Source organism: Betta splendens, chromosome 13 (assembly GCF_900634795.4).
Source record: "Betta splendens chromosome 13, fBetSpl5.4, whole genome shotgun sequence".
NCBI classification, from domain to species: Eukaryota; Metazoa; Chordata; class Actinopteri; order Anabantiformes; family Osphronemidae; genus Betta; species Betta splendens.
Window position 1 is genome coordinate 12,888,807 of NC_040893.2, and position 14,653 is coordinate 12,903,459.

Below are 14,653 nucleotides of genomic sequence, written 5' to 3' on the forward strand. Positions count from 1 at the left end.
CTGCTAAAAAAAAGACAGATTGTTCATCAATATTTCATTTGCCTTTGGAGTGCGTTGTTATCCTGGTTGATTCAGGGCAATGCAATGCGAATGTGACTTGACAGCACGCTGGAGAGACATTCTCATAAGCTTTTGCTGAAATTACCAGCAAAGACATTCATCGCCGCGTACTCTGCACAGAGCTGCCGAAATAAAGGCTGAAGTTTGCAAATACAATATTAAGTAGGCAGCTGAGTAAGATTCATGTGCTTTAAAAAGACATGCTTCATACAGTATTGTGTCCTTGAGACCTATTAATAATCCAGAACAGCGGAGCAGTAGACAGAAGGCACCTCCTCACGCCTGTGTGTTCCCTGCAGTTAATAAGCAGCCGTTTTCCCACAATCCAGTTAACCTCAGGAGCTGGTCTGTTGAGCAGCAACATGCAGCGTGGCCACTGATCAGTCAGGGGTCCACATCAGGCCCTGTCCTGGAAAGCACTTAGACTCACGCATGAAAACACGCCTGGATTCACTGTGTGTGAGATGTGTTGGAGGTTAGTTTGGCTCCACACGGGGAATGGAAGCGTTTCTCTTTAGCCTGGAGCTCCACCACTACATAACTCACCGGACAGTCTGGCAGAGCCCTGATATGACTTACGTCTATAGACTAAAAGGCAGCCTAGTCCAGATGTTACTAAATAATGTAAAGCTTGTCATTTGCCCTGAGAAGCGGCGGTTTCCTCCTTTCTCAGGCTGCCTGTACATGAATCACTGCTTCACGTCTCCCTGCTGGTGTGAGTAATAGCATTGTGCCACCATGTGGACGTTAAGCTAAACCACAGTGAAAGGGAGATCCTGAGGGGTTTTTTTTGGTTTTTTTTGCAAATTATACAATATTAATGTTTCCAAAAGTGCATGTAGTTATTTGGCTGACTATGTAACAAACATCATAATACAGTACTGCAGTATTTGTAGGGTTGACCACAGCTTATGAGCAGTCAAGACTCACTCAACATATCGGTTTCCATGAATGTTATAATTAGGAACGTAGGCGAAATAAGTTACAATATAGGTTAAAGAATATTATGGGATGGCATTAGAGCTTAGATGCATTAACGTACAGTAGCTGCTAATGGTGCATGGTTGCATTTATATAGAACATGCTCACTAATTAGGCCTGATCATAGATTTTATTCATCTTCAATCAGAGAAAAGATGACTTTGGAGGACTTTACTGAGCTTAGACCCCAGGGACCTGTCCTCTTTTTTCTCGCTCTGGATGGATAAAGGAAGGTGGAGACTAAATCAGCTTCCCTCATTAGTTGGGGCCCTTGGGTGAACCAGACTCCGTGGTGATGTCCTTGGAGAAACAGTGCACAGTAACTTGCAGTGTGAATTGTCTGAATGTCAGAAAGCTATTTTTAACTTATTTACAATCTATAACTATATTGTATAACTGGCTGGTCCTACCAATTACTGTCGCACCAATAACAAAAACACATCTGGAACTTTATGTTTCCAATTTTATATTTCTTTCTACAGTATCTTTCTACGTAATTATTTAACTGTTTCTAATTAGTTTTTGCTTAAACTGCGACACATAAAACACTGTGACATATGGCATGACATTAATGTGGGTAAACCTACACTCTGTGATCCAATAAACAGCTCAGGTTCACAGACTCCCGGAGCAGTTTTTTTACAGGTCTGTTGGTTCCACAGCAACAGAATGCACTGAATTTGAGCCGGATTATGTTTTTTGTTGTTTGGATTATCTGAATCTAATTACCTTGCAGAGGAGCTTAACTGACTGCAGCCTATCAGCCTGATTGCTTTACTTTCACCAAATGCTGGGAAAAGGGAGTTTTATGGACCAAACAGATAACCTGAAAGTTATTATTTTACACAAATTAACTTCTTCTATTAGAAAAAGCACTGGTCCTCTGCAAGGCATGCTGTGACATTCCCAGTGCGTCTTTCTGAGGATATGTCAAATTAGACATCAAGACAGCTTTTACGTGTGTGCGGACAGAAAATCCAATAGTGGAATTTCCAATCTGTAACACGAAAGAGTTTCATTTCTTCTATAAAGACAAAAAACATAATTTATTCATTTTTAATGATTTAAATGTGATGATTTATTAATAGTTTGATCAATGTTTTGACTCAATCAGTCATTATATATATCTATTAACTTGTATTAAATATGAAGCAGACTTCATATGATGAAGTTCAGAATGGAACTCAAAAGGACTTTTATTTAAAACTTTTCAACCGTTCATGTGCAAATTGGGTTTGAAATACAAAGGAAGTATTTCCCCAGCAGGTTCCCAGAGCACTGTAGAAATAAACGCAAGGTCCAAACAGCACACCAGCATAAAAATGAGTAGCAGTAAGTTAAGAAGCACAAGACCATGTAATAATGTAAATACATGAGCTGGTCCAAAAATAGTCCACAATAGAAAAGAATCCTCACTATTTTCATTCAAGTAAAACATTTTAATGAGAACACAGCAGTCCACTGCCTTCCGTTTGTGTCTATTGTCAACATTTAATAGTTTTGCCTGCCAAAATAGATGGGGATGAGGGAGGCTGCTTCTTAAACCCAGATTCGAAATGCTCTGTGTCATGGCTTTGATCTTAGCTGTGTTTGTGGATTATCAGAGGCAGCTTCTGCATAAGATTTCTCAGGGATAAAAGAAAAGATCAATTCCTCAACCAAGGCTTAGATCTGCCTCATTTACCAGTCGCAGCTTTGACTGAGTACTCATTAGTACCCCTCCACGCACACTGGATCTACTGTCACAGCGTCCATGTAGGCCACCGTAAGTTATTGCTTTATACTTTATGCTGCTGAGGCCCCAGATCACACAGGGCAATTACAAAGGTACATGTTTCCACACTGCTGAGACACAAAAACTACATACAAGCTAAAAATTCAGGTCAGGGCAAAGTTTGTTTTGATTCTTTCAGTCCACTGTAAATTCACTTTAGGTCACTTTAAGGTGGAGACTGCAGTAGCGCTCACCATGCATTCCGCCACTCACAATATTTGGCTTCGCTCATGTCACGGAGCGAATCTCAGCAGATCCGTAGAATGAGCAGCTCGTTGCACTATGGAAATGAGGATGGCCTGACCTTGTCCGTTTCACCTCACCTCAGCCACATCCACTTCCATCAGGAGTCAAGTCGTGCGTTTCCTGAACGACTACATGAAGTATTCATAATGTACTGCGCTGTGAATAAGGTTTAACAAACTCGGTGGCAACAAAATTGGGGTCGACATTAATGAATCAGAACTAGTGTATTATGGTACACTGACCTCAGCTTTCTGCTGCAGCTCCTAAAGGTTTATTAAAGTGTTGGTTGGGCGGTGGTGCTTCTTCTTGTGTGTTAATGAGTCTCATCTGCCTGTATATATTTTAAATACTGACGCGGTACCATAACCGCATATTTAACAGATGCTCTCAACTGATATAATGTTGGAGCAAGCAATTTTATACTATACTTTTATATTTAACCCTTCCTGTAGTGGATTCGTTACATCTTCTCCTGAGCCTCATGTGCTGCAGGTGCAGTGACTCTAGCGTTGGCAGCAGCTTAGCTATTAATTCTGCTGACATCATACTTCAATTGGAGAGATGCCTCGCTGGGAGAAGTGTTACGAGCTGGACCAGATGAGTTCTTTATTAGTGGTTCCCAACTTACACAGCTGCCGTTAAAATGGCTGAACCTGTACAGTATGCAGCAAAAGGAGCAGAGCTCCAGATAGAAGCTCTCTGATGAGCCAGAGGCTGCATTGATTTAAACCTACGCTGCACGCGTTGTGTAGGTTGTCACACTGTAAACCAAAAAACATCCAACGTCACAGATTTATGACACACAACTGCGATGTTGTCCAATAACCTGTCAGGACAGCAGTGACATTTTTACAGCGTTATACTGCCACACAGAGCCAGAGGCAGTGGAACCAGCATTATATAACACCTCAAACCGTATTCACCTCAGACCAGGCGGGTGCCCGTGCAGCGCTCAGCACAGGCGACGCTGCTTCAGACCACAATTTCACAACTAACACACGTCACCGTTCCCCCTCTGACGCCGGGATTCAACATCACAGACGCCATTGTGCAAGTCGCCGCTCAAATTGCGCCATTATGCACTAAATTTGCCAGCACGAAGAGACGCATGTTGTGTTGCGTTCATCAGACTAACAGGGAACTGAGGACAAAGATTGTTTTGACCAGAAAACGGAGCTCAGCGTCGCTTACGGCAATTGCTGAAGTGACACACACGCACACGCACGCACACACACACACACACACACACACACACACACACACACACACACACACACACACACACACACACACACACACACACACACACAGTCGATTTCTTGCCCTGGTAACACGGTTCCCATGCGATTAAAGCAACAACTCTAATGCAGCTCCTCAGGCTACAACGCACCCTTGTGAGTTTCTGCCCAGTGTGAGGGTATGTCATAAGAAATTTGGGATCTTTCACAGTTTTCTAATCTAATCACTGTGCAGAACAAAGTTTTGCAGCCCAGCAGCTCTCTTTAGAAGTCACATCATTAGACAGATGCCCCTCGGTGCTCTAACACTATCACTGAGCTGTGTAATCTGGCGCTGACACAGTTGGCACGCATCACTTCTACCCGGAGAATCACAAGATGGATTCATGATAACTGTTCAACAGAGGAAGGGAAGGACGCTTAATCACCACACCGCTGCGGCTGCTAACAGCCAGTTTTCATATTAGACAAAGCCTCAATCACATCTTAATTGTCCCAGGTGTCAGCTCCCATAGCAACAGGCAGGGATGTTTGCAGTGTCGCAGCAATAGCTCACATAGTGCTGTAACCTCTTATAAGAACCCGGCTCCTAAAACCTTAAAGCTCACGACTCAGTCCACTTTGGATCTCGCTCTGTCCTAATAAAGCGTGTACAGCCCTTGTCAAACTGCTGATGTTGCTAATTGATGGACCCGTTCGCTCGCTGCTTTCACCTACTGTGGCTTTTTTCTTTGTGCGCAATTAACGGCAGCACAGGTTAGCATGTGAACTCCGAGGAAACAAAGGGGTCCATAAATCAATAGGAGGCCGCCGTGGGAGCAGAAGGTCGCGGTTAGCTGGCAGTAGCGGCCATCTACAGTAAGCTAACGGTCGTTGGCAAACCGCCTCGCGACAACCTTGGTGCTAACGCTAGTCGTCAGTTTCTTAACTGCCGCTTGTTAGCGTGTAGCTTAGCATAGCTTTGTCAGGTTCACTGTGATGTCTCTTCCGCTTTATAAACAGCAGGAGTTAGATTTAAGTTTGTAAGTGGATTATTATGGGATATTTTTCATTACAGTGCAGGGTGGGTTAGCCTTCAGATGCATTTCCTGGCTCCCACATTTAATCCTTTTTAGCATCACCCACAAATCTCCTAGTGCATTCATAGCCTCCTCTCCCGGCTGAAAGTCTAAACCTCTTAGTGTTGTACAGAAACCTTGCGTGTGTCGCGGCCTGTCACTGCGGAGACAACTTGACTTCCCACCGCGGTGATGGACGGTGATACAGTAGGTCACACGGAGTCTGGAGATCTGGACAGAGCTCCCACAGTAAAAAACCTCTTAGTACAGTAACAGAGTATTAAAAAATAAAGAAAAATATATAAGCAGATCGACTGAGTAATATTTTTAATATTTAAAATGCTCTCTCTCTCTTTCTCTCTCTCTCTCGCTCTCTCTCTCTCTCCTCTGAGTTATGTTTTATTGTCTCAGCTTTCAGTCACCAACTCCAGGATGCTCACTGCTGTTTCAGTCAAGGATCTTGAAATGATGCAAGTTGTAGTAAGGCCCGTAACGTGCTGTCTGCTTTCATCAACATTCTAGATTCACACTGGAAAACATGTTGAAGTGCAGTCTGAGGGTACAGTAGGATCCTCGCAGAGCCGAGGTATGAGCCGTCTCATTTAGCCCACGTTTAATTTGACTTGCTTGCTCCATTAAAGTACACTTCATCATTGATTGCTTCATTTTTTAATTAGGCGAACTAATAGCTTATGACTTACGATTTTGGTTTGCTAAATTGATATTGATGCCCGTGCAGATAAAATCCAATGCTTTAATTAATAAATAATAACAAATCCTGTTGGCCGAGTGTTTCCTGAACCCTTGAGAGTCTGTGTCACTCGTTGACAGCACACATAAAGATGACGTACGATGCACAGACTTGATTCAAAGCGCTACGTGAAGCACATCACGAGTCAAGCAACAATTATGCGGCTATAAATATCTGATAATTGCAATGTAATTTGGTGCTCACAATTATCACAATTGTCCTACAGTAGGTGCATGAATCATAATCGGCAAGTTCATCTATATGCAAATACAACTTCAGTTTTAAAGAGAAATATCAGCAGGGAGTGAGGGTAAAAAAATAACACGCTATTAACCTACATTTCAGTTGTTGAGAAAGACATGTGGGACACATTAACCCTAAATAAGCTAATAATCACTAGTGAATGAATGAAATTACAATGCTTTAAATAAATATTCCATAGCTGGTAGCATTGATCTACACTGGAAGTCAATCTTGTCTTAACAACACACTGTCACGCGCGTGTGTTTCATTTTGTATGAACATCAGGTTCCACCAGAGGGAGCTTTAGGCAAAGCCACTTACAGTATTCACAGCACAGCAACACTACACACCAACAGCGGTACTGCTGTGTACTTTCAGTGTACAACAATGTTCATGATTAAAAAATAAAACATTCATTTGTGATGACCTGGAAAACAATGAGATAAGGGCATGGTCTAAAAATGAAGAGTGAATTTTATTTCCCTATAATTCATATTTGTATGTGTATATATAATTCCCTAAATATACAGTATACTGTGTGAGTGAAAATAGACCGGAAATAGTGCACATTCTGAAAATAGTTGCTGTCAGCACCATATTTCATTTATATAGGTTACACTTAAGACTTATGAATAATTAATCTCAACTGATGATGAATGATATGTGACTTATGACTTCTCTCATTTCATTAAGAGCTTATCGGCTTCACAGATAACAAGTGACATATCACTAAACAATGCCAGGGGCTGCAATTATATAAGTGACTTTAATTATAAAGACCTTGTGTGGCAATCTACAAGTATTTATTTTGCGGATTACACAGGGAAAACCCAGAGCTAAATATGATTTGGTATTAATTAGGCTACGAAGCACAGTCATAGTCGAAAGAGTCCTAATCTCTGTGGTGACATATTCTAGCACTTTTGTATTTAAGCTAATTAGAATGTGTCTTTTCTGTGTTAATTCATAATTGTGACACATCGTGCTGTTAGATGATTTGCAACACCAGTGATCTGAACGCACACAGCACATGAACACACACACACTGGACTTTTCTGACGGGCCCAGGCCAAAACCCAATGACGTCAGCGTGTGTGTCCTCACACATGGCTGATCATGTGGAACAATGGGCACAGAGGCATAGACCAGGGAGTGTGTGCAAGTGTGATCTGGCCCTGAACATTTTATTCTGCTTAATATGCATTCAGCATTTTGAGAGGATGTAAATTTGGCATGCGCTCCTCACCAAACAGATGTCAGAGAACACACCAGTGACTTGCTTTGTCCCTGCGGCTCATTCGTCCACACACACTCAGGGTGTCACTTCCGCACGTTCCACCCAATTCTGGGACTTTGTGTCATACTTTTTGTGCGCATCCTTGTAGCTTGAAGATAAAGTCACACTCCGTATCTCAAAGCAGGTTTGACACCGACGCGCCATCTTGGCAGTTCAATAGATTTAATTTTCACAGGAAGGAGATGAATGTCAATCAATAGGTGGCTGACGGGTCGATGGATATCGCTGACCTTGTTGCCACAGGGGCAAGTGTGACATGGTGAAGGTGGAGATCAGCAGAGACTGTAGGGGAGGAAGACGATGCAGGAGCCGAGTGCCCTTTGCTACATCCTTCTCCAATGACAGGCTTCAGATCTTTTTGGAGCGAATGCAGCTTGATTTTTGTAATAAGATACACACTATTCATTCAGTCGGCAACAGTAGCTTGTGTAAATATATAAAACAATAAATGTCTTATGGAATAAAAAGCGTACAGTATATGTAGAATCACTATTTAAACCTGAAACTCAAATCATGATGCTACAAGTCCGACTAGGTTGTCATTGAATATTTTATTTGCAAATAAAAGAGTAATAACTCAGAAGTCGTAAAAATATACATTTTTTACTTGTGATATTTACATGGATTGTTTTCATCAAACGAACCAAACAAACAAAAAAAATTCTGTACTGTTTTACTAAACCAAAGAGAAGCCACGGCAGAAGAGACATGAGAGTAAAGAAAACAGAAGTGTCTTACATTTCCCTTTAGTAATGCCACGCGAAGCGTGTCTCCCTTTGACACTGAAACAATGGAGTCAAGAGAAACAGCCAACCACAGATCCCACACAGGTTGGTGATGAGCATAGCACACAAAAAAGTGCAAAGTACATGGAAGAAAAATGAAGCCAAAGACTAAAATAAAGCGTCGTAATTCTTTGTGAATATATTTACAATTGTAGATTTTCTTTTTTTCTCTTTTTAGCCGAATACAGTTATGTTACATCAAAGCAAAGCATTCCCGTTCCTTTGGTCCGTCTCCTATGACATGCAGGTACTGTACCTTTACTTTGCTTCTTGAGGTCGACTCCTGCTCCATCCATCTCCTCTGTAAGCAGTAGCAATACATCACATTCCTTTATACTCACATACAAGCCCCAACCACAAAGTCTGAGCATCCGTTTTATGCTGCTCTACAGCTTTTATTACAAATAAAACTGCTTAATATAACATAAAACATTGTGGCTACATGTGATTCATACTCCTATCATATAACACAGGATAACCATTAATGATTTTATGTTAACTGCACCGTTGAGTGTTTATAATAAGACAATATATAGTGCTGATGGATACTGCTTTAAAGAAGCACACTGACTGTGCTGCTGACACTCTTGAGGTTTGCCGACGTTTCCTCCTCCTCCAGTCTCCACTGACTGACAAAAGCGCCTTAAAATTCATTTGTTGAGAAAGAGTGCAGGTTTGTCAGGCCACAAAGCTGCACACGTGAGCGGAGAGATGCGATGCACAGGCTCATAAATTGGGGAATCTGCCACTTGAGACCTGCAGTTGTTGGAAAGCAAATCAAAAAGCTTGGAGGAATTTAACAGCTGGAAGACTTGCATCCCCACCTCCACCTCCGCTGCTACTTTCATCTGAGGTGGAGGGAATTTCAATGACGGGAGCCTACAGGCCTGGCTCAATATCAATCCTGTTACACCTCTCCTGCTCTTACAGATTGCCATGAAAAAGTCTCGAAGCGCACGCTATCCAAATTGTTAAGATGCATATCAATATCTGTCTGAACGTGGGGATGTGTGTTGGCATGCAGCTGTGTGTATTACAGCAGCTTTTTTATTGTTTGTGTGTGTGTCCCTTCCTGTGTTGCATACAATATGCTGTTTTCATCAGTCAGCTGTAATACTGCTAGACATTCGATCCATCAAGTTGATTCTAAAGGAGCAGAAATAACAAGTGCCGTGCAAATTCTGTATTTTTGTGTCCAGCTGTACCTGCTAATGCATGTGTGTCTGTTCATCTTTTACTTTGTATCGCGTGTGTGTGTGTTTGTCTTCAGACGCCGGCAGTACACCCAGGGCCAAGTGCATTCTATGTTAGGAGACAGCAGGAGCAGGGCGAGCGCGTACAAGTGGCCTCCAGAGCTGACAATAGTTATGAATAATGGACGTACCTTGTCTCAAGTCGCCGCCCCCACAAGCACAAACACGACTGTTGCCTGTGAAGCCCAGTGCAGTCGGCGAAAGGAATATAAACGGTGCCAGTCTGCAGTCATATCAATTTGGATAGAGGCTACTTTGCCTGACTGGACCCTTCTCACACGCTGAATGGCTAACATGGAAATGTGTGGGTGTGGCCCAAGGGCTTATACTGAATTTACATGCACACACCCACACATACACGCTCACACACATTCAAAAACATGCATGCATGCACGCAAGCTCGCGCACACAGACATATACAAACAGTAGCTTCCCTGGTCAATATGATCTGCTGTCTCTAATTGAATAGAAAAGGCATTTTTCTAGATTACCCATACAGTCAAGTCAAGTGAAATCCCGCGCGTGAAGTCAAACCACAGGCAGATGTTGGTTTTCTGAATTAATCCTGAGAGTATCCATGGAGTCATTTAGAGAAGACATATGATATGCTATTAAAAATGTTTACAAATGTCATCAAGTTTCATCAAGAGAACTTGTCTGCGATGTGCTGGTCAAGGGGAAATCTGCCTGGTGAGGTCACAGAACCTTTTTCATTAGGCCAAACCAATAATTGCAGGTGATCAATACAATCCATACGACAGTAATCGTGCCAATATTTTCCTTCGTACCAAAGAATATAGATTTTTCTACACTTTCCATTTACGTAACTAGTTTTCATGTGAACGTGGACGTGCTCATTTTAAGGCTAGAGCCTAAATGGTGACTTCTGTTACTTCTGTATGTGGAGGGCAACATGTGCACAGTGAGAGTGGTTCACATTCACGTGTGGGATTCCCGCTTGACTCGTTTGTAAAGGGGAAGGCCTCCCCTCACATACCCTCAACTGGTAAATAAAATGACATCCTGTGCGTATATCTATCTGTATGTACAATATAAAACAAGACTGATTACAGAATGTACAATACATTGTCCTGTGGCAACGGATTGCTTTCTCACCCTGGGTAACGTTCTCTGCTTGGTCTCCCTGGGCTGCACCTGTTATTACTAGGGCAAGTTTGTGAAGTTGTATTTCTCAGCATTTGCTGCTGTTGACCCTCAAAGCTGGATGTGAACAGAGACTTAACCCCTGGTGTGCCGAAGATAAGGACAAAGAAAGAAATCATCAAAGGGATGAGGGATTGCAAAGGCACACTAGACAGGCTACTTGCCCTTTTTCAGCTACTTTCAATCAAACTGCACTGGCTCCGTCTGAGGATCCGACAAAGGGGGGATTGGGTGATACCGCGGCTCGACCAATAACCAAGCAGGACCCAGAGAATCAGTGAGACAGCAATCGAGTGCCTCTCCATTGTTACGGATCCAGGGAGAGAACTGACAATGATGCCATGCACACCCTATACAAGTGAAGTCTCTAGAACCATACTCCTCACCCCCTTCATTCAGACACGGTAATTGTAAAACTGAATGTCAAAGTCAGTTCTTTGTGCCTTAGCTCAAAAACTGATTAGGTGTCTTCCCGGAGGCTGTAAATAATAGGATCGACCATCGTTTGTACATCACACATTCATGGTGACAGGTTTTGGTTTCAGTCAGAAATGCAGAAGTGAAACAAAAGAGTAAAAAAACAACAACAACAACAACAACAATAACAACCCATGCTAGGGAGTGGTGGCACTTCTTAAAAAAGATGAATGGACACACAGCTGTCTGTCACCCTTCACAACCTGTTCAGAGAAGAGACGAAGGAGAACAGAAAATAGCAAAGAAAAACAAGTCTAGCTGGTCTACTAGATGCTTAACCCTATATTTAAGTATTTACTTACTATAGGCCTAATATATACTATTTAATTATTCAGGGAAGATATTAAGGTAGAGGATGTCTATAAATGTAGACAGGATGTGGGAGAGGGAGTGGGACCAACTCCATTGATTTGACTCCGCTGTCAATGCTACATCCTTGTACCTGAAGTTTCCCCTGATGATTGGTAAAGCATACAAACTGTTGGTAAAGCTGATGTGCCAGCTGAGTCAGTCTCCGGGCCGCGGCGGTTTCTCGTGGGCTTTCCTTATGAGTGCACGTAAAGAGCGAGCGCATCCGAGCGGATGACGCGCATGCCGTGCAATGTGTCCGTCCACACGGATGGGCACAGTCGGCCCGGCCCACGGGAGGCGAGCGGGGGGTTCGGCGGTTCTGGAGCAGGTGCCTGAAAGCAGCCGGTCGGAGGCGCCGGGTGACGGGAGTCGTTCCCAAACCTCCGTGCTCCCAGTTAAAACCGAAGCAGTAGCTGTTGTAGCCTCGTTCGCCTCCGTCGTCCTCCTTTTCACCCTGCTTTAATTCCATTTTGCATCTGACGACAGCTGAAGCTCAACAGCTGTATGACTTCATTGGTACCTGGCTCAGAGTTTGGTTTTTATTCTACAGCTTTCCCTGCTTCCCCTTCTTGTTTTTCTCTGCTGCATGCCTAACCCTTTGATTTGATAAATAAATAAAACCTCTACTAGGGGGCTCCTTCCACCTCACCGCACATGCTTCCCTGTGTCTTCCGAAGCCAAAAGACGGAACTCACAAATAAGTTCCGCCCTTAGCCAAGAGACACAAACAGCGTTGTGTTGTTTTTTCTCTTGCTTTATATAATTCAGTAGGGGACAAGCATGTCTTATTTTCCCGTTATACGTATGCATTCATTAAAAGTATGTTTTATTTAGGACTAATAGTATTGATTCTCTTAATTACATCCTTTATAGTTGCATTTCTTATGGAAAAGTCTTAGTCTTTAGGTGGGGGCTAGAGGGTTTGGTCAGGGGTGCTAGTCTCACAAGGCTGCAGGAAGGGGTTCTCTTCAGTCCTACACAGTCTGAAAGGCTTTGGTCTGGGCGGGCACCATGAGGGTGGGAGGTGTTGGTCCTGTCATGTTCCTGGAGTTGAATTTAGGAGTGGCAGGGGGTTCTGGGGTCTTGGGTACCACTGCAGTGTAGGCTGGAGGGGACTGTGGGAAACCTGGAGGCTGTCCATTTTCCTTGAGAGCTGCTACAGCCGGCGGGCGGGGACGGTGCCCACGCTGGGCACTATTGTGCACCATGGACTGAGTGGAGGAGGCACCGGAGCGCGAGCTGCCAGAGCGGGATGAGGAAAGGGAATTGGGCTTCACTAGCTTGGCCTTGGGAGCTTCTGCATCCTCCCTGTGGTTAGAAACATACACAAAGTCAATACTAATCAGGGTCCATCTATTTTTATTTCAACTGTGCCTAAAAATAGAGAAGAGAAACACACTCACACAGTTAAACACACAGTGAGTTGCAAAATAGCACAACACAGTGCTTTTCTTTTTCACGTGGGAATACTAGTATGTGGGGACCTTGTGTAATTCATGAGACAGCCCCCAAGCCCTTGAGTGTGTGAAACGCATTTGCATGAAATAATGAACTCCTCTAAAATGACTAGTTTTCAAGATACGGTTGTTGAAGGAAAAACGACAACAATGGGAGAACTTTCACATTGTGTTTCAGAGTTAAACATTCTACAAAAGAAAAATATAAACTGCATGGCAAAAACAAATACAAAGAATTCAGTCAGGGTTCCATTAATCACCAAAACTAAGGTAATTTCTGAAGTGGTTGTTACTCGCATGGTATTAAAATTGCAGATTGTTGCAGTTATGATAAATCACTGTCACCAAGTCACCAGGGTGTGTGGGTTGCAAGGCTAAGTCAGCAGGTAATATTATCCCATTGATGTATTGTACAGTAAGGCTTATGATTCCCTATAGGAAGTCAGAAATAGAAACCTGTTCTCTCTGCATTGCTGGCTACTCGAAACTGTCTCAGACGCACCGCAGCAGGTTTTATAACTCTTGGAAGAAAAAATAAAATTTTTAAGTAGCAGCGAGGTTGGTTCTGAAAACACACCCGAGAGATGTGCGTCACTAAAGCTGGCGTGGTCCGCTCCAACAGCTCAGCTCCTAACGCGGTACGAAAACAGGAAACACTTCATCACGTCTACATTATTCACTCCGAGCTGTCCCTCACCCTGGCTGCATTATTCATGGCGACATCAGTAGATGTGCACCTACACCAACTGCAGTGGGTCACAAAAAAAGATGCTGTTGTTTTTACAAGTGTCATTAGTGGTCCACGGGGTTCAGCGACACACGCAGGCTAGACATCACCCGGCACCATTAAAGATGTGTAGCGCTTAGCGTTTGTTGCTACGTCACTGAGCGTCTGAGCTGCCAAGGTGGGTCAGACACTCCACAGGCAGCATTTCATTTGTGGTAATATAATGTAATGCTTCCTGTGATCTAATATAAATCCATAATCTACTATTTCCGCCCAGCTTTTAATGTGGCGCTTGTAAAATGCGAATGAACACACCTGATCTCATTTGGAGTCTCCTCCTCCTCGTACTTCTTTTTCTCCTTCTTCCGGAAGACAAGCCAGATTATTAATATGACAATGAGGACACCAAGGGATATTCCCACCACTGCGCCTGCCACCATTCCTACATCCCGCACATCTGCGAAGACAAAGAAGAAAGTGAGGTAGAGACAGAGCTGCTAACGCCCACATTTTATCTGTTTCCGTTCTTCCAGGTTCATGGTCTGACGGTCAGTTACTGGAAATGCATCCACCTTCTTCATGTCTACATTCAATGTAACACAGGCGTCAAACTTTTCCGCTGAGCTCTTAAATGTGCCATATTCCTGACATGACCCCAGTTGCCCTGCACCTCTGAGGAAATGGTCTGGATTGACAGTGAAACATAGGCGTTGGAGCAGAGAGGGTGACAAGCAGCCACAAGTTTGCGTTTATTTCAGTCCCCAGCGCTGCAACACTCTGGGAAAATGGTC

The 14,653-nt window shown here is 43.3% G+C and overlaps 1 protein-coding gene across 3 annotated transcripts in view; it reads right to left on the reverse strand.

Moving 5' to 3' along the window:
• Positions 1-8,180: 8,180 nt before the first annotated feature.
• The window catches only part of clmpb (CXADR like membrane protein b), a 53,463-nt gene continuing 46,990 nt past the window's right edge, over positions 8,181-14,653 (reverse strand). For all 3 annotated transcript variants that reach the window (XM_029171072.3, XM_029171074.3, XM_029171070.3), the window contains 2 exons: positions 14,178-14,319; positions 8,181-12,986 (listed from right to left, as the gene is read on the reverse strand). In XM_029171072.3, coding sequence (XP_029026905.1) covers positions 12,653-12,986; positions 14,178-14,319 — 476 coding nt within the window. In that variant the 3' untranslated portion in view covers positions 8,181-12,652. The remainder of the gene's footprint in view (positions 12,987-14,177; positions 14,320-14,653) is intronic.